This window comes from Cricetulus griseus, chromosome X (assembly GCF_003668045.3).
Source record: "Cricetulus griseus strain 17A/GY chromosome X, alternate assembly CriGri-PICRH-1.0, whole genome shotgun sequence".
In the NCBI taxonomy this organism is placed as follows: Eukaryota; Metazoa; Chordata; class Mammalia; order Rodentia; family Cricetidae; genus Cricetulus; species Cricetulus griseus.
Genome location: NC_048604.1, coordinates 2,799,434 through 2,819,812, shown reverse-complemented (window position 1 = coordinate 2,819,812; position 20,379 = coordinate 2,799,434). Strand labels below are relative to the sequence as shown.

Sequence of the window (20,379 nt, the reverse complement as noted above, 5' to 3'; positions counted from 1 at the left end):
GGAGTGAGTGGCCTGAATCCAACATAGTTCCTAGTTAGTATCACAGTGTTCTCATTCCTGCCCTTTCCTCCAGTAGGTCTTTTCCAATGTTCCTAGGTATTGTTCTTTGCCTCCTGACATTGGCATTTTTTTCTACAGGTACTTGCAGAATACTCAATAGAGTCCCCAGACTTCCAGGGAGGTGGCTGCAGTAGGAGATCTGCAGGGTCCAGTGAGTTTCAGGGGGGCTTTGTGTGGGAAGACCCTCAACAAAATGATTGCAAGAGCCTGGGAAGCAAGATTGAATCTCTGGGAGAAGAAAGGGTGGCAGAAAGTATTAACTAAACTCTTCATTTGCATTTCAGGCTGTGGGAAACCCAGGACATTGCTGCCTTTCTACATGGCCTTGGCTTACAATCCTTTGAGTCCTAGGAAAATTTTGAGCTAATAAGTATCCTAGTATTAGGGTGGTAGCAATGGCTGTGGCTCTATTAGATGACTGGTGTAAGGGGATGGACCTGGACCCCAAGAAGGCTGTGCTCATTGTGGGCATCCCTGTGCAGTGCAGTGAGTCTGAGAGAAAGGATGCTCTGAAAGAAAGCTTACCTCCTTTGTGTGCTTACAGGGTGATAGGCAGAATGTTCAGGAGGGAAGATAAAGCTAAGGCAGTCTTAATTGAACTTGTCAATTATACTGTGATGCCCACTCATATACCGGCTGCAGGGGGAGCTTGGGAAGTGGTAGTCAAACCCCATAGCCCAGATGACAAGTTTATCAATAAGCTGATATACTTTCTCAGGGATGAAGGACGGAGAATGGTAGATGCGGCCAAAGCCCTGGGGTTTAGCACTGCCCCTTCAGTGAGCATGGAGCTAAGAAATTCAGACCAAGACAAACCAGGAGGCTTGAAGTCTCTGTGCAATAACATGTGTTACCAAAAACTGAAAACATTTTCTGGCAGTCCCTTTCCAGGCCCAGGAGAAGAGACCTTTGAAACCTGGTTAGAGGAGGTCACTGAAATGATGCAGTTATGGCAGGTGTCTGAGGAGGAGAAGAAGCGGCGCCTTCTAGAGAGCCTGCGTGGATCTGCCCTGTCAATCATGCAGGAACTGTGGGTTAGCAATGACTCCCTAACTATGGAGCAGTGCGTGAAAGCCCTAAAGCAGATCTTTGGGAATAAAGAGGATTATAAGATCTTACAGTTCAGGTTCCTTCAGTCTTTTCAGAAACCTGCAGAGAAGCTATCTGATTACTTGCTGCGCTTAGAGCCCCTGCTCCAGAAAGCAGTGCAGCAGATCCCCTTGTCAGCACACAGTGCAGACTCCATTCACCTCAAGTGTGTCCTATCTCATGTCTCCCTGACCACTGGTTTTCGGGGCAAGCTGTCCCTGTTAGATCAGCAAGGATGCCCACCCACTTTTCTGGAGTTAATGAAACTCGACATGAGGAAGAGTGGGAAACTACCATGGTAATGATGAAGGAGCAGCAGAATCAGGAAGAAAAACAAAACAGGGCCTGTGGGGCAGCAGCACATCAGGTTACCACCCAGGCAGGGGTTTTTAGGGAGATCAGCACCCCGACCACAGGAAAGGAAGTGACATCAGTGAAAAGGAAGCGACTGCTATGGAGACGCAGTGGTGGGCAAGAGGGGCCTATGGAGGAATCGGGGTTCAGGACTGAAAATGAACCTGATGAGCAGAAACCCCATCTTGCAGCACAGGAGTTGGGAAACAAGAGAGGGGCTGGGGCTATGAGCCACCCCAACCCCAGGGGAATATAGGCTCAACAGCTCCAGGAATTCCTTCCTCCAGCAGGCAACAGACATACCTTGGGAAAATGACGGGACAGCCCAGACAAATAGTAGGGGACATTAGTGGTACAGAAGGGCAGGGTAGCCAGGGCCAGGGTAAGGCACCCACTTGCCACTGACTAGAAATAATTCCCACAACCAAAAACAAGCTCCACCTAGCTCAGTGACTACCATATCCCAGGCCAATGGACAGTGCCAGAGAAAGGAATGGGAAGCTACTATAGCCAGACCCAGAATCCAGTTGGGATACTAGTGAGTCAGAGCATAAAGATGGTGAGGGGAGCTCTGAGCTAAGGATGTCCACTGGCACTGAAACAGCACAAGGCCTGGAGGAACCGGGCACAGGGCTATCTTGGCCAGAGAGAACCAACGCCCTGGGGGAAGTGCAGCAAGGCAGGGAGACAGTGCTCTGGAGAGGAGGCCGCAGGATCCAGCCGGTCTTCAGGATCATCTACACTGCTCTAGGGGAGCCCCACGAGGGCAGCATCCTTGAGTCCTTTCGTGAGTGAAACCCCAGGGTCTCTGGACCCAAAGACCCTGGGGAGCCAGTGCCAACCGGAGGCAGTTTCCTTCTTGGCACCCTGAGAGGACTGTGAAGGGGAAAAGACACAGCGCTCAAGAAGAGCCCCAGGCTGGGGTTGCGCACCGGCACCATAGGGTTTGGGCCCTCAGCTGCTCTGAGAGCCTGTGGGTGTGCAGGACAGATTTTGTGTGAACAGGAGGTGGAAGAGCTGCGCAGGAGGACTTGGTAGGGGGTAGTTGGTTCTGCTCTCTTTTGTCCAGGGCTGCTGGAGAATTCCAGAGAGCAAGCAAGGAGAGCCTGGTACAATTCGGCAGACAGGCACCTGCCAAGGCTGGCCCCAAACCCTGCCGAATTGAGAGGGAGGCCTGGCAGTCCTGCCGAGGTGCCATCCTCCATCTGCCACCCCTACCAAGCAGGTGGAAGGAAGTTACCGAAGAGGCCCTCTCTAGGGTTCTGCCTGGCTCTCCCAACACACATGCCCCCTCCCCACTGCTATCCTGAGGCAGGCTACTTCCTGCTCTGGACTGCCCCCACCCCAGTATTTGTTAACTTCATAGAGACCCAGCTATCCAACGAGTCCCTTCCCCCTTTGTGTGCATATCCTCCACCCATTGCTCCTGTACAAAGCTGTGAGTGAGGTGTGTGTTAACTTGAGCAGCTGGAGGCCCTGACTACCTGGTCAGTCACCCCTACACCCTGGCACGTACTGTGAGCTTCTGTGTCAGCCAAGGCTATGCTAGCTCTTCTCCCACTGGTGTTGTGAACTCCTCGTCAGCTTTCCTCGTGCATATCTTGGCCAGCTGCCTGCTGCTTGTCCTCCTCCAGAGAGGTAGGTAGGTGTGTGTGTGTGTGTGTGTGTGTGTGTGTGTGTGTGTGTGTGTGTGTGTGTGTGTGTGTGTGTGTGGTGGTGTGTGTGTGTGTGTGTGTGTGTGTGTGTGTGTGTGTGTGTGTGTGTGTGTTCGTGTGTGTGTTCTTACCTGATTAGGTGCTTCCCAGAATCCCCAGGCCCAGTCAGTCCTGGAAGCCAGTCAGAAGCAAGGATGTTGACAAGGGATTGCTTGATGATTTTGACATGGGACTGTCCTGTGATACTGTACTCCTGCTGTTACTTGTAACTATTTTCTAGGGTTGGTGGGGTGTTGCAAGCTATGCTCCCCAATTCTGTGATTGGTCTGTGTATGCTGTAAGGCAGCACCACCCTTCAGTGGTGATGCTTTCAAAGCATTCCTTAAAGCAAGGGCTATTACCAGAGGTCATCATCGTGACAAGAGACAGATCTGAGGCACACAAGACAATGTATTCTAGCAGAAGATCCTTGTGTGGTCAGGGCCTTGGGAGTAGGGGATGACAGGACCTGTGGCTTCTAGTGCCCAATGAAAGTTTCTGCGTTATCTCTTTTTTAATGGTTTTAATATACGTTTTTGTTGAATAAATTTCATGAATGATCCAGCTCTGTCCTGCCTGTGCTGCAAGTGAGTTGGAGGGCAGCAGTGGTGGCTGGATTGACACTGGCATGTGTCCATGTCCAAGATCATAAGGGACTAAAAGTGGTCTCCTGGATGGGAAGGCGTTAGGCTACTGGTAGCCAATGGATGTGGGGTACAGTGACTATCTGTCTTCCCAGGGCATTTGACAGGAACAAGAATGAAGGGGCTACATACTGAAGGGAGGGTGCATTATGGAACTCTGACCCCCTTCCTTCACGTTTATAGCTCTAAGGTTACCTCCCCCAACTCAGAGTAGCTTGCTCCTCTACCCCTGGCAAACTTTTGGCAATCTTTGTTTCTCAATCTCCTGAGCATGAACCACCATGTTCAGCTTGGTTTTATAGCAAGAATTGCTTCCGGTAAACCACATGCCCCAAATCACCAATTTATTATACTCAAGTGCACATATATACACAAAAACCAAAAATGTTTTTTAAAAATGGATATAATAGTGATGTGTAATATCTTAACATTTATTATAATTTGCGTACATTAATGTGGATGAAGCAAATATAACTAGAAACACTAAGCAATTAAAAAGAAGTAAAATAATGCAAAACCATCCATCCCTCTCTTAACTACAGAATCTTTGTCTTTGAAGACACAAAAGGACTACTTTGGATTCAAATCAATACTAGCATTGCAAGCTATCTTTGAGTATCTCCCATATTTGTAAAATTCCTCAAATGCTGTAGTACACCTGTAAGGTGGAGAAACCATCCCACCTTGGGCCTCTTTAATTTGGATACCATCTATGGGGCCTGCACTGAGACTCCCAGGTAACACCTCTAACCAAAGGAGTAACTCACTTTTGTCTTACTAATTCATGTGGCACCCATATGTTATTGCTCACCATCTGCCAAGTCCCATGCTAGAGCTAGACTTGAGAAAGACTAGTTGATAATTAGTATGGGAGTGTGACATACTGTATTCCTTCTCCCCTTCAGAATACATGCAGCAGATAAATATGCAAATAAATATAATGTTCTTCTCCAATTACTTGATAGGAAGAACAAGTCCATACTCAAATGTGCTTAGGGATCAGAGTCTAAAGAAAGAGAAGAGCTATTTTATAAGTAAATCAAATGAAGAGACCTCCATTTTGCATCCCCAAATCTTGAGAGCTATGTTTCTTTTCAAGGAGCTTATAATTTAATGCTGCACCTAAAGGTAGCAGGGTGCAGTTGAATCAGGGCAACGTATTAGCAGACTCTGCTCTGCAAGACATCAGTTTTTAGTGCTTTGAGTACATGGGGACCTAGTAGTTGATGTTGGTTTGAAGCATAGTCAGGGCAGAAAACAGGTCACTGTGTGCTCAGGACAGACAGTCTACTGCACCATTCACTGGGTAGCAATTAGATTATTGTAGTGCTTCAGGGAGGGATCTAAGAAGCTTAGAGTGAATTTCACACTTTTTCCATGTCTAAGACTATGCCTCCGAGCAGTATTTCATGGTAGGGACCCTCCACATAGTGCCTGGTACATGCTCAATACTAGGTCAGTGCCACAATGGTTATTGCTTCTGAAGAAAGTATGGGCTCCAGAGAGAGACAACAGTGGTTCTACAGGATTCTTCCCACTCTTTTGAGCATTACTGTCTTCATTTCTAAGATAATATCTTAGAAAGTATTAAGGAGATTAAAAGCCAGTGCTTTGTAGTAATGCCTGGTGTGTGGTTAGGTCTCAAGAAACCTTATCTGTTCTCTTTTTGACTTTTGGGGGGATCTATATACCCTAAAAGCAGCTCAGAAAATTTCTAAGTAACTCCAGGAATCAGGATACTGAGGATACAGACTTGAACTAGCTATCAAAATTCAAACAGACACAGATAGCCCTTTTGGTAGATGCCTCCTAATACTCTATCTTACCAAATTTAGACCTGGGTAAACTTTCTAATATGTACTGGCATTTCTTACTGGAAAAACTCAAAGGAGAATGGGAGGAGGTAACTTAAATCTGCTACATAATTCTATCAAAAACAACTATTTTTTTTAAAAAGTGTATGAGAAACACACACACACACACATACACACACACACACACACACACACAGAGAGAGAGAGAGAGAGAGAGAGAGAGAGAGAGAGAGAGAGAGAGAGAGAGAGAGAAACTTATTGCAAACCCTTAGCATTCAATACGTGTAATTTCCCTACCAGGGATCGTCAACAGCATTTGTTTTGGTCCCTCAGAAGCTTCCAAAAGTCTGCATACACTGATACCTACATTTGTGCCCATGTCTAACATACCAGGTCATTTGCACTCATTAGAAAGCCAATAAATCTTAGGGAAGTCAAAGTGGAGTCCTTCATCTTGGGAGCAACTGAGATATGGATTTGAATCTCTAAGGTATAAAAGATTATATACATGTAATTATAACATCATGGAGATACAATACTTGATGTGTTACTTCAGTACAAGGTTGGCAGAAGTACAGTGAAATCAGGTGGGGGGATGTAAGGGTTTAAGAAGAACCAACAATTTGAGGAGCAAGTACACAGCCAAATGCATCTGGAACTCATCAGCTTCTGTTAAGCCTGCAGGAGGCAAAAGGAAACCAATGAGACTTGAAGTAGGCATCCAATACCTGACAGCCCTTGAGGTCCCTTGGGGTGGGTAACTGTTACAGTGATTGTAAGCCTAAGTCAAGTGCAAATGCATTTCCTCAAGAGAAGACAACCTTTCTGCCATCAGAGGGGGAAAATATGCTGTGTTCAGACACTTGGAACAATCCCATTGGCTATTGGCCCAGAGGCTGCTTTATTCAACATCTTCATTATTAAGTCTAAATCTAACGCTATGCAAACAATGCTGGAAGTAGTCCAAAGGAATATAGCAGAGAACACAGTACTAGAATCTGAGACCCAGGATGAGGTTCAGATCCTACTACATACCAACTAGGTGTTTGTCCAGAACATTTCCCTTGTACATCTTTATTTCCTTGTCACAAAATATGTCCAGGTGTCCCAGGGTTAGAGGATTCAGCTGAGGTTCTAGATAGGGGAGATTTCTTTAGAGGAAGATGCTATGACTCTACAAACTTGGAAAGAGTCCCTAGGGAGGGGTTTTGCCCACATCACTTAAGATCTCAAAGTAGCATAAGGCACAGAACAAGGACTTGGGATTATCTGATTATATTGACTGAGAAGCATAGCAGGGTTCTGAAGTAAAACCCAGGTCCAAACCAGGGCAAACTTTTGTCTTTTTCTTTAGTCTAATGGGGCTCTTGGCCACTTATCCTAAGGGCTTCCAGCACTCACCTAGAAGAGCTTCTCATAGCATTTCCCACAGTGGATGATATCACGGTGAATGAAGATCTGATCTAGAAGATCGCCCATCGGTTTATTGCAAATCCCACACTAACAGAGAAAAGTGGACATCAGGATTTAAAGCAGATGCTGTGAACTGATAAGACATTTTGGACTTTCAAGGAGATAACAAGACATTAAAAACGATATAAAATCTGATCTAGAGAACAAGATGAGACACACAATAATACACCAAAAGTAAGCTGATAGGGACTGGTGAGATGGCTCAGCCAGTAAAGCACTTGCTGTGGATTTGATCTTCAGAACTCATATAAAAGGTGGGTGCAGATGCACAAACCTGTAATCCCAATGCCTGGGTGGCAGACCCAGGAGGATTCCTGTGGCTCTGACCACTCCAGGTTCACTGAGAGACCATGTTCCTGCTATCAAACAACAGAGAAGAAGGTATACAATGTCTGGCCTACACACACACACATGCGCCCATACACACACATATGCCCTCCCCCCCCACACACACACGCAGGATTACCAGCATTCTAGTTAGGGGTTGAAGTTTCACAATTCAGCCCAGGTTAAAAACTTGACTGAGTGAGATAGGCAAGTTACTGAAAGTTTCCCAGCCTCCATTTCCTTATCAGATCAGGAGAGACTGGAGGGAATGAAGTTTAAGGTCTGAGGAAGATGACAGCGCCCCACAGAAGAAAAGGATATTTTAGTAGCCTGGTCCCTCCCACAAACTTGTATCCCCAGGAATGTCAGTAGCAGGACTTCCTGGCACTCGGACTTGAGTAAAAGTAGGCCAAAAAGTGTATGGTTTTGCAGAACTCTCAGTGTCTCCAGCCTGGGACTTCTAGCTTCAAGCAGTCAAGGGTGCTGGGAAGGAGAGAACAGCCTTTGGACAACCTCAAGTCCCTTTGCTCATTCTCACCATGCACCCTTCTGATGGTAATCTGGCTTCTTCTCAAGTTTATCCTGGCAGAGTATTTCTTAATGTAAATCAATTACGCTTCTGTTTCATGTATAATACTTCTATCCTTTTAGTTACTGTGCACTAGACTGGAACATGAACTTAGAACGGTGCTGATGCACTTAGGGGGGTCACTTCTGGGCATGTAGAAAATGATAGAACTTACTGACAAGCACTAGTACAACATATGTAAAATTCTAGGTTCAATCCCCAGTACTGAGCAAAACATCTCTGAAAGACCTCTAGCTGTCTTGTCACAACCAGGAATTGAGCAGGTTACTGTCAATGCTGAGTAACTCTGTGACCTTAGAAAAATAATGCTGGACTAGAGAAAGGGCTCCATGGGTAAAACACTTGTCATGTAAGCATCAGAACCTGAGTTTGGACCCTTAGTACCTATATAAATCTGGATGTGGTAGCATGCACCTGTAATTTCAGTGCTCCTATGGTGAGATGGGAGAAAGAAAGGTGACTCGTTAGGAACTCATAGACCTGTTACACTGGCATACAGTAGCAGACAAGACACCGTTTCAAACTAGGTGGGAAGTGAGGCCCAACACCCAAACTGTCCTCTGATCTCTATGAGAATGTCATAGCACGAAAGACACATGAACACCTATGTAGGGTGACACTGTAGCCCCGCCTCCTAGTAGCCCGGACAGGTGTGCCGTGACACACCCATGAGGGTGTGGTCAGGGGAGGTCTAAAGGTGATGCAGTCCATAAGGCTAAGGTTTCTGTATTCAGATAAACACTAGCCAAGCGCAAGCCAAATCATGCACAGAGCTCACAAGCTAGCGTGGCCAGAGAGAGGGAGCATCCACATGTCCACCGTCCGTTAAGAATCCTTCCTGCGTCACCTTTAGACCTCTCCTGACCAGAAAGCTGACACTAAATTGAATTTAAATTAATTAAAAAATGTAGAGATTATAACAAAATTACACATACATTTTGAGATGTTCATTTGTGTATGTTCATTTCTTTCTCTGACTTTGCCTCTTCATTCTTTATCTCCTAACAGCAAGATTATATATCAATGGGAAGTGCCTGTGTTAAGATATTAGAATTTCCATGTTTAAAAGATCACTTTTACTTGGGAAGATAGACTCACACCTGTCCTAAAATTCCTTTCAGTGCTGAAGGCACAAATCCCAGTTTGGTCTGAGGTGAAGTCCCTAAAGTTTAGGGGAACACCTCAGGCTGCTAAGTGTTAAGTATCAAAGAAACCCAGGACAAAAGACTGAGGTACTTATTAACATATCAAAGCAGAAGCTGCCAGGCTTTCTCAGTACCCTTTACAGAGTTATGGTTTATCTCAGAACTTCTCACACTCACCCCTACCCTAAACCTCTTTAGCTTGTGCTTTGCTCCAACCACCCCCCTCACCACTTCTCTTTTCCTATAAAACAGCCATTTTGGCTACACGCTCTTGGTTGTCTTGGCTCCTGGTTACTCTCTTGGCCTCTTGATATGCAGCTTCTCTCTAAGCCCTGTCTCTCCTCTCTCCTCTCTTGTCTCCCTCTCTTTCTCCTCCCAACCCCCACCGCTGCCATCCCTCTCCTCTCATGGCTTGGTTCAGTCTGGATACTTCCAGGTGCTTCTGGCTGTTTTCTCTGTCATATCTAAAGTAAAACATTTTCTTCAACCATATCAAGGAAAAGTCATGCCATTTTTCATTCATCTGCTACTGAAACTATAGGAGTGGCATACATATATGAGTGCTTTCCAAGGGACTCGGCCTCTCTAAAGCTCCTAAGGTATGTGTAGATCATTTGTTTCTGCTGCCTTCTTACACCCACAAAATTTGACCTCAAATGCTAGAGTCCACTTTTTCAGCTGCATCTTCCCTACACCTGCTCTAATCATTAGTCTCTCCTGCTCTACTTGGTATCCCTCTGTCTCCTACAGCCTGCTACACCTCCTAGGCATTTACAAAACTCGTGATCTGTCTGGCTCCTGGACCCTCCTATGCCCTCCTGGGTTGCCTATCACCTGGGTATCTCTACTTGTCTCTGACCTGCTACACCCATGTGGGCATCTCTCTACTAAAGACACTAACCCCCACTCTTTCCCCAAAAGTCTCTCCCAGTCCACCTCTTCAGCAGTTGTCTCCTATACATTTCTCTTCTTCTACTGCATATGTGTTACCCTGGACTTCCCTGCTTTGTCTACTTATTATAAAAGCTATACTAGTGTGCCAGGACACTCCTCTTGCCCTACTGGGTCCCTATCATGTAGAAAGGGTCACCTCTCCTCTGTGATTTCGGACATTTCTGACAAGTCTCTCATTTTGCTTGCGGATTACTCTGGATTGAAATTCTTGTCACCACTACATTTACCCTCTCTGCTCCTTTTGTTCTCAGCTTCTTCTTGGATCTTCCTCAGCTCCCCCTAGAAGCTGTAGTCCTACAGCTTCCTTAAGCCCTTTTGGGACTACAACCCTTTCCTTGCCTCCTCCCCCTCAGAGCTACTAGCTCTATCTCTCCTTATGCCATCCTGGGCCTCCAGTTTCTTTACATGCTCTTGGGCCTTATATGACCCTTTCTCTCTTCCTCCTTGGACTCAGAGATTTTATTAAAGTTTCACTGTCTTACTGCAAAAGGTTTAGCCTCAATATATAGATCAATCAGTGGCCAAAGATTGGCACACTCAATTTTCAATTCTCTCATAAGATAACAACTTCTGCCACTGAACAAATGATCCCCAAATCTCTTATGTCTAAACTTGCTCTGCTCACTCCCAAATGTCTCTTATCTCTAAGGTTTTTCTACTTTCCAGTTTTAAAAAACTCTTCTATCTCAGCAGGACAGTGGTAGCACCTGTCTCTAATTCCAGCATTCAGGAAGCAGAGTCAGGCAGATCTGTGTGAGTTCAAGGCTAGCCTGGTCTACAAAGTGAGTTCCAGGACAGGCTATGGAAAGAAACAGTATCTTGAAAAATCAAAAACAAAACAAAATAAAACAAAAAACCCTCTGTCTCTACTATTTCTTTGCTTTCTACTCATGAAGAAAATCTCTTAACACTATGCTGTAAACTGTCAGGATTTTTTAAAGTTCATTGGGTATGGTTAAAAATATCTGTAACAAGACTTTGATGATCCCCATAGGAGGCCTCACCCTCTCTGAGGAGTGAATGGGGAGTGGGAGGGGCAGATGGGGAGGAGTGAGAGGATGGGGGAGGGAACAGGGATTGGTATGTAAAATAAGATTGGTTTTAATTTAAATTTAAAAATTAATTTAAAAATCTGTAACAAACTTGAGCTTAAAACATAACAAAAGGCTCATAATTAAAAATGTATATATTATTAATCTTAATTTGCTACAATTTACTATTCAACTCTTGTTTAAAAAATAAGTCTACTAGAAAATAAATGTTTTTGTATAGTGACCAAATGGCTGATAGTTGTCTTTACTAAGGTTAAAAAAAAAAAAAAGAGTACATCATCTTGATTAAAATGACCATGTGGTATAAATCAACCAAAGCAATAATTATAAAACTTCGTAGTCCTACTGAGCCCCATTGTTATCATTGTATCTCCTTTTAGACTAAGGCAGCAACAGGTTGGATTAGGATGCATTTTCATATGATGATCAATTCCTAAGGTTATAAAGGTCTATTCAGGTTAACCGAAACTGACTAAGACATGTATGTCTAACCACTTTTGTCTTTGCTGTGTTCAATACAAGGCTTCTGAAAAATCTTAGATAAGGAAGAACATATGTTTGATAAATAAGGTTTATAAATTCCTATGGTCTACTAAGGTTAACTGTAACTGACTTAAAGATATATGTCTAGCCTCTTTGTCTTTGTTAACTTCGTTAAGCTTTAGCATATATATATATATATATATATATATATATATATATATATGAAGTTTGACATGTAATTTTCTCTTTTAAATAGCTGAGGGAGAGGAGATGTATTTAATGATGTATTTAAATAGCTGAGGGAGAGGAGATGTATTTAATTATATATATATATATATATATATATATATATATATAATATATATATATTCCAGTCTCCTTATGGACTGTATTTATGGCTTAATGTTTACTGCATTTATGGCTTAAAGTTTTATTTTAATGCTAAAAGATCTTCAGTTAAATCTTTAACTCAAATTTTTAAGGCTCAAACTTAACAGAGATAAAGCTATAAAATCGTAAATTTATAAAGACTACTAACTTATTGTAAACTGTTAAGTTGAATTAATACATGCAAGTTAATGCTCAGGACTATGATATTAGTCATGCTAAGTACAAATGTAATTCATTCACAGGGGCATGCTTTATTTAGCCTCCTGTATGTGTTTTTAAGGTTAAGCCTAAAGCAAGTAACTAAAAATAAGTATTTAAAAAAAACAGGTATAGATAATAGACAAAGGTCCTCAAACTCTTCAGAGATCTGCTTAATATGGCATTTAAGATGTTTAATGAAAAAGCTTTCTGTGATAAACAGAGATGTCAGCTCCTAACAAAGAGGATGATGAAGATGATCATGTGGAGCTATGTTTCCTCACTGCTAATGTTTTGGGGACTCATACAGAGAAATCCATCTTTCACTGTTGTTTGTGAGTTTCCCTTGTCTGTTGCTTGCTGACCTACCTTGTAAGCAGGGCTGCCATGTTACCTTAGGTTCCTTTGTCTCTGTTTTTCTGGCCAGAGACCTACTTAGTACTTGATAAATGCTACTGCCCCCCCCCCCAAAAAAATAGAAATTTCCTTGACATATGCATAACCTGCTTTGGGATCAGATGGGATAGTGTGTGGCTTTTCCAGGAGCTATCTTATGACCTGATTCCCTATCTGCCTTCAGTCAGTGTTCTGCCAAGGGAGCAGCCTGGGCAAAATGGAGAGCTCCTTCCCCAAGGCAGCACATTAGCAACAACCACTCACATCTTAAAAGGACTGTCTTTCTATATTTTTTAAGTTCAAAATAGATAATTTAAAGTAACATTGAGGAAACATTTTCATCATTAAATACATCTCCTTTCCCTCAGCTATTTAAAAGAGAAAACTACATGTCAAACTTCATATTTTTGATTTTTTATTAAGCCTTTCTCATATCTTAAAGAGATAGGGATAAAAATATTCTACCTTTTTTTTTACAACTAGGTACACCATTTATAAAGGCTACTTTTACTAAAATGTGGTTATGGATAGAACCAACTTTCTGGACTGGACTTAAACACTGCTTCGCAGGGGGACATTCATATCCGTTTCAAGAAATTTAAAACCTGTGCTGCCAAGGATGTCATAGGCCCAGTGGTTAAACAACTGCCATTGCTTTAGTAAATGAGGGTGATATAGTGGCTAAGATGCCATCTATCCAGGCTGCTAACGGAGTATTGTCACCAGCACTCCTACTTGGATGACAGTCCTGCATGCTATACTAGTGATATACAAGATCTCTGCACTAGTGTAACCAAGAAGATTCCAATTGGATTTAATACCACCTCCATGAAAGAGAATTCACATTTCTTACTGTGAGCCCTGTTAAAGGCAGTGGTTGGGGAGTGCATAAGCCGTAGTGTGGAAAATAGTGGTGTTGTTTTGTTAATTAGACATTTCCTCATGGACACAGATTATTGCTGCTGTTAAGTTTTATCAGGGAAGCTTCTTTTTGTAGTAAGAGGTAGTTACTGTACATTTCTAACTAGTCACACTGCTGAGTGATACGACTGTCACTAAAGCATGGTACCATACTGCTTAGTCCTAACCTAAGTGGGAGAAATTAATAATTTTTCTGTATAACCCCAGGGAACATCACAGAAGAGGGAATGGAAAAATGTAGGAATCACAGGGAGGGATGAACTTCTGTGGAACTCTGTTGTTCTGGCACGGCTGTTGCATCTTAAAACCAGAGTGTGCAGGATTACCTGTGTGAGATCTTTATAAGACTCGGTCCAAAAGCATTCCCTTGTGGAACTCACAGGGCAGCTCATGAAAGGGTGACTGGCACTTCAGGAGTGGTATATGAAGCATATGAGACTAGGTGCAGTAGGTCCCACCTCACCCCAAGAATACATATGCAGTTAATGGTTGCTATGGGGAGGGTACTTTCCTTTGCTGGTGTACCTATGTCATAAGTTACCCATGTTCCTATAGGCACCCCTCACCTTTCTCCTATCATTAACTCTGATTAAGCTCACTGTTTTACCAAACTAGATGAGTGGAATAATTTCTTTCATCTGTTTTTAGTGCTCTATATGTGGTGAACATCTGTTCACAATTCCCTAGGAAAATTGAATTCATTTCCCCCTCATACTTGCCATCTTGTTCATGCCAGTTAGAATAAGCCATGTTTCTGCATTTGGGACTTTGCACTCCTTGCCCTCTATGAGAAATAATTTTTGCCCCTATTATGTTACCAACCATGTGGAACTGCCAACACATCTCCATTTAGCTTAGTGCTTTGTTGAGCCTCTAGGATTGTTCACATATGTGTGCAGAAATCCAGTTTCCATGCTGCCTCATCAGTTCTGTGCTCTGCAAAATATTCACACCTCTTTCTTACCTTAAAACAATACTCATGGCAGCAGATGGCAAGATGTTCAAGGGTAATCTTTGGACAGTCTCGGATCTCACGGCTGCAGTAAGTACACACCCCTTCAGTTGCTCTAGGAGATAGAAACAAGAACCAGGTACTCAGGCTGGTACCCAGTCTTCTGATATGATGCAGCAGATCTAGTTTGATGCTGACAGACCTAGGTTTGCCAGTATTACCAGCTTTGCATTGTGTTCTATGTTGTGTAACTGGAAGTCAAAAATGTATACTGTATCATCTATGCCAAGCTGGTTCTCAAACATGGAACTATTCTCCCAAACCAGTATAGACAGCCGTGTTCTGCATGCCTGGGACAATGGAGCCCATCCTTTCTTCCAGTTACTATCAAGGCCACCCTATCTTTAGTCTGATTGTACAGCCTACCCAGAACCCATCCTAAATTCCTAGAAGATACTAACTTCTGGATCCACTGTATCCTCTGTTCTAAGATTCCTTTTATTTCAGTGAATCATCTCTGATCTCCCCACTGTTTCTTCCCCTAACAGGAGCTGCTGAAAGAGGCTATTTTGTCTGATCCTACAGGCTAAAATTAGAAGTTCTGTCTTTCAGGGATATAGACCTGATTCTAACAGAAGCCAGGGTGTCACTAGCAACCAGGACCTAGCACTACCATGGACACTGATGGTTTGGCCTGTGTGGTGGTTTGAATGAAAATGGCTCATGTAGGCTCATACGCAGTGGCATTATAAGAAGTGTGACCTTCTTAGAGTAGGTGTGACTTTGTTGGAGGAAGTGTGTCGCCAGAGGTGGGCTTTGAGGTCTCAGATGCTCAAGCTGTCTTTGGAGAGAATCCCTGTCGTTTAACCAAGTCCAGTGACTAATCAGTAATGATACATTCTGGATTTAGTATTGGAACAATGGAGAGCAAGAGATCCAGGGTATTTGATACATCACTTGCTCTTATATAATTGAAAATTTTTCAGGCATCTCACCCATTTGCCATCTGTGATTTATATGTGATCTGCGTGTGTCCCCCAAGGATTCAAATGTTACAAGCTTTGTCTTCAGTGTAGCAATATGATATATGCTAAGATTTTAAGAGTTGGGGCCTACTTACTCCTCAGGGGAGAGCTCACCCCTGTACTCGGGAAAGATGGCTCCACCCTTCACCATAGGAGTGTACCTCACCTGGAAAGCACATTAGAGCTGACCCTTTGGTCAGGGACACAGGTGAGCCAACCCTGAGTGCATGAGAGCTGAAGAGCTGACCTTTCCCCTCTTGTCTGCTATGTGGTGGCATGGGTGAGAAAAAGATGTCCTCTGCACTCTACCCTTTGCTACCTGTGGCAGGGGAGAGAGCTGGCCCTGGGATCGTGGGAGTGGAAGAACAAGCACTGCCCTCCATGAGCTATAGCACATGGGAGAGTGAGCTCTGCACCCCGTCTGGGCAGCATACTTGGGCTGACCCTGTTGTCAGGATCCCAGGTGAAGCAGCACTCACGGTATGAGAACAGAAGAGCTGACCACACCCTCAGTATGCCCCCTCCAGTAATCGGGAGAAAGGGACCTGCACCTTGCCTAAACAAAACAGTCGTGCTGGCTATGGTCATATGAGTGAGGGGGATCTGAATTTGAGGGCCTGAGAGCACAAGTGGCCCCACTCCTTGCTACAGGCTGCATTGAGTGAGCTGGGGCAGTGCTGGAGACCTCATCTGGGTAGTGATGAGGGAAAGCTGGTGGGCTGACCAATCCAGCTACCACCCAGGCCCAGAATCAGACCTATATGTTGACCCACCTCAACATCCACTGAATTTATGAACTGCTGGAGCATTGGAAGGGGACAAACATACTGATCTCAAATTGCAGGATCCCCACAACACAGTACAGCAGGATGTCCAAGAGGGCCCAAGTGAGACCCCATTACAGATGGTGTAACAGAAACCAGAGGCCTCAAGCCAGACCAATGACTCATGGCAATGAACACTTGCAAGCAAAGATGAACTGACTAAAGGGTAAACTGTGTGTCTCACCAGGGACATACTATGGCTTCCACAAGACGTTTTATTTGTTGTTGTTTTCTCGTTTCTTTCTTTTTTGTTGTTTTTAATAGAAATCTAGTAATTTTTCCATTTTTTATTTCAATTAGAAACAAGATTGTTTTACACGTCAATCCCAGTTCCCTCTCCTTCCCCCCCCACAACTAAAACCCTACCTATCACAGATCCTTTCTGCTCCCCCTGGATGGTGAGGCCTTCCATAGGGGGGTCATCAGAGTCTATCGTATCCTTTGGGATAGGGCCTAGGCCCTCCCCTGTGTGTCTTGGCTCAGGGAGTATCCCTCTATGTGCTAGGGATAAGTCATCAAAGGAGGGCACATAGGTTGATTTGATGAGTGGGCTCTTGGAAACAGTGTACTGAAAACATGTAATGATAAACATAAAGTCACATCTTTAGTAAGGTATACACACAAAACAGGTATAGATGAAAAGTATAATAGCTTGCCTTTAACTTTTCTAAAGTCTTTTCTGCTGGCTGTATGAATTTCGTACCTTTATTCTCACTGACATTTGCTCTCCATTTTCATGATAGTACCAATTCTGATTGGAGTGATTGGAATCATAGTACAGTTTTGATTTCATTTTCCCAATGAGTCTTGTTTCTTTGTTTTGTTTAGTTTTTTCTTTTAAATTTGGTTTTGGTTTTGGGAGACAGGTTGCAAGGGCAGCGGGTGTATGTGATGGGACAGGGAGATAGGTAGGATCAGAAGGTATGATGTGATACACACACACACACACACACACACACACAAAGAGAGAGAGAGAGAGACAGAGAGACAGAGAGACAGAGAGAGAGGAGAGAGAAGGCATGATGTACAGAGAGAGAGAGAGAGAGAGAGAGAGAGAGAGAGAGACACACACACACACACACACACAGAGAGAGAGAAGAGAGAGGAGAGAGAGAGAGAGAGAGAGAGAGAGAGGCATGATGTGATACACACACACACACACACACACACAGAGAGAGAGAGAGAGAGAGAGAGAGAGAGGCATGATGTGATACACACACACACACACAGAGAACACACACACACACACACACACACAGAGAGAGAGAGAGAGAGAGAGAGAGAGAGAGAGAGAGAGAGAGAGAGAGACAAGGCATGATGTGATACACACACACACACACACACACACACACACACACACAAAGAAGGCATGATGTGACACACGCACACACAAAGAAGGCATGATGTGACACATGCACACACAAAGAAGGCATGATGTGATACACACACACATAAAGAAGGCATGATGTGAAATCCACATATTTTTATAAACATTTTAAAAACAGTTGGGGCCTAGGAGGAGGTAAATAGTTCTTTATAGGTGCTTCCTTGGAAGAGAATAATTTAGTTCTTATAGAATCAGTTTCGTTCCTATGAGGATGCACTAAAATAAAAGGAGCCTGGCATCCCTTTTCTCCACTCTTATGTGTCTTCTAGCCTATGTGATACCATCTGCAATGATATCCCTAACCACAGCCAAATAGATATTAGCTCCATGGTCTTCATTTCAAAGACTGTGAACTAAATAATCCTTTTGTCTTTATAAAGTGGGCATTTGGGTATTTTTTTTGTTTGTATCTTTGTTTTTGAGAAAGGGTCTCACTGTGTAGCCCTAAGTGCCCTGAAACTTGCTATGTAGACCAAGCTAGTCTCAAATTCGCAGATATGCCCGTACTTTTGCCTCCTGAATGCTAGGAGTAAAGGCATCTGCCCATGCCCAGCCTTGGGTATTTTGTTAAAGCAGCATGTAACAGACTATGAAATCACCTGATGATTGACTTACCATGTGATATGTGATTGTTCAGGATTAAGTTATCTGGATTTTTCTTCAGATACAATGGAGGGGACATCTGTAACTTTGCCTGTTTACAAGCCCCTGTACTTGTTTGTGTGGGGGAAGGGAAGCACATTGGTAGCATTTGCTTCATCTTAACTTTCTCCCCAGTCTAGCTGTGGCTTCTGAGTGCAATACACAGTAACCTAGATCTGATAATAAATGAGAACATTTGGCAGAGGTAAGATATCCATAACCTGTGAGTAGTCAAGCCCCAGGATTCATATTTTTTTTTTGCTCTGCCAGTAACTCCCACCCCACAGTATAGATTCACTCTCTAATGCAGACTCTTTTCTTTCCTATTCTAAGAATTTAAAAGTAGCCCTTTGTCCTTAAAACCATCCTATGATTGCTGTTACCCAGTAACTACTTTCTGGACTGCTTAATGATATGTCCTATGCTTGTTCGGCTCCATTGCTCCAGGCCACTGTGCATCCTTAGCTCTGTCTTCTTAAGGATAAAACACTTTTCCCCTACACAACAATCTCTTGTGAGGTTGTGTTTTCTTTTGGCATTTAGTCATATGTGCAACTTAATCAAATGAATCACTGGGTCCTATTCTAAAGAGCCTATCCTGCTGTCAAGAGCCTCCTTGAGCTTTCGTTCAGACACTGAAATTTCCTTCCTCAGAAGCCTTTTGTGTCTATGCCTACATCTGGGTTTCCAGGCTTCAACTGATGCAAATGTGACATCCTGATTAGGATAGCACCATCTAATGCAGTGCCCCACTGTGTAACTGATCTGCAAACAGATCAAACGATTCAAAGCAGCAGAGAAAAGAATGAGGAGATCTTCCTTAGAGCTCTGTTCTCTCACCTAGGTAACTGGAAGACCTGTCAAGAAAGCAGGCATACCTCTCAGAGGGTGGAGTACCTTCAAGTGGGAGTTTCTTCTCCAATGAGTTCTCAGTGTTGCTGGTACTACAGGGGGTGTAATGGAGAAGAGAGCACAACATGAGCCAGTGGGACCCTCAGTTCCTTTGACCAGCAGGAAAAAAAAAAAGGCAGAGTATGGATATGTATGGGTTACTATGGAAACGTCCAGAAGCCCATACTCTGAAGAAATCAGAAACTAGATGTACTGGCTAGTTTTGTCGAGGTGACACAAGCTTGAATCATTTCAGAAATGGGAACTTCAAGTGAGAAAATGCATCCATAGATCAGGCTATAGGAAAACCTGTAGGGCATTTCCTTAATTAGTGATTGATGGGGGAGAACCCAGCCCGTTGTGGGTGATGCCACCCCTGGCCTGGTGGTCCTGGGAGCTCTAAGTAAGCAGGCTGAACAAGATATGAGGAGCAAGTCAGTAAGCAGCACCCTCCATGACCTCTGCATCAGATCCTGCTCCAGAGTCTGCCCTGTTTAAGTTCTTGTCCTGACTTCCTTCAGTGATTAAAAGTGTGAAATAGACCCTTTTCTCCCCAACTTCATTGCTTTATCACAGCAACAATAACCCTAACTAGGGCAGAAATTGGTACCAGGATACTGGGGTATTGCTGTGACAGAGCTGACCATGTTTTGGAGAGGATCGTGGAATGACTTTGGAACTCTGGGTTAGAAAACCTATTCACTGTTCAAAGCTTGGTGAGCTGTTCTGTGGGAACTTGGAAAGTAAAAATGCTGACAGCAATGCAGATAATGGAGGCCTGGCTTATGAAGTTCCAGAGGGAAGTTTGAAAGAGTCCCTTAATGACTCTTATAAGGGCTTTTACATATTCTGAGTTAAGAATCTGTGGTTCTAGTTAGCTGAGGCTGAAATATTATCTGTGATTAACAAAAGACTAGGACCATTAAAGTGAAACTAGTTTTGCTGAGATTCCCGATGTTGGTCAGAAATCAGCTCTGATTAAGAGACCAGTGTCGTTGAGGTGAAATCTAGTGGGATGTGTTTGCTAAGAGTCAGCACACAGAAGCTGTGTTCCAGAGGTAGCCAAGGCTGCACC

General features: G+C 43.6%; 2 protein-coding genes across 2 annotated transcripts in view; one reads left to right on the top strand and one right to left on the bottom strand.

The window, feature by feature from the left end:
- The first annotated feature begins 455 nt into the window (after positions 1–455).
- Positions 456–2,298, top strand: LOC100763839 (paraneoplastic antigen-like protein 5). Its single transcript, XM_027433111.2, is given in 5 exon segments — positions 456–1,410; positions 1,413–1,835; positions 1,838–1,900; positions 1,903–2,014; positions 2,016–2,298. Coding segments are annotated over 5 exon segments (1,836 nt in total).
- A 1,960-nt stretch (positions 2,299–4,258) lies between these two features.
- Znf185 (zinc finger protein 185 with LIM domain) overlaps positions 4,259–20,379 on the bottom strand; it is a 38,950-nt gene continuing 22,829 nt past the window's right edge. Inside the window, exons 19-22 of the mRNA XM_035450195.1 lie at positions 19,292–19,357; positions 14,548–14,650; positions 7,057–7,155; positions 4,259–6,333 (exon numbers count right to left, since the gene is read on the bottom strand). Coding sequence (XP_035306086.1) covers positions 7,057–7,155; positions 14,548–14,650; positions 19,292–19,357 — 268 coding nt within the window. The 3' untranslated portion in view covers positions 4,259–6,333. The remainder of the gene's footprint in view (positions 6,334–7,056; positions 7,156–14,547; positions 14,651–19,291; positions 19,358–20,379) is intronic.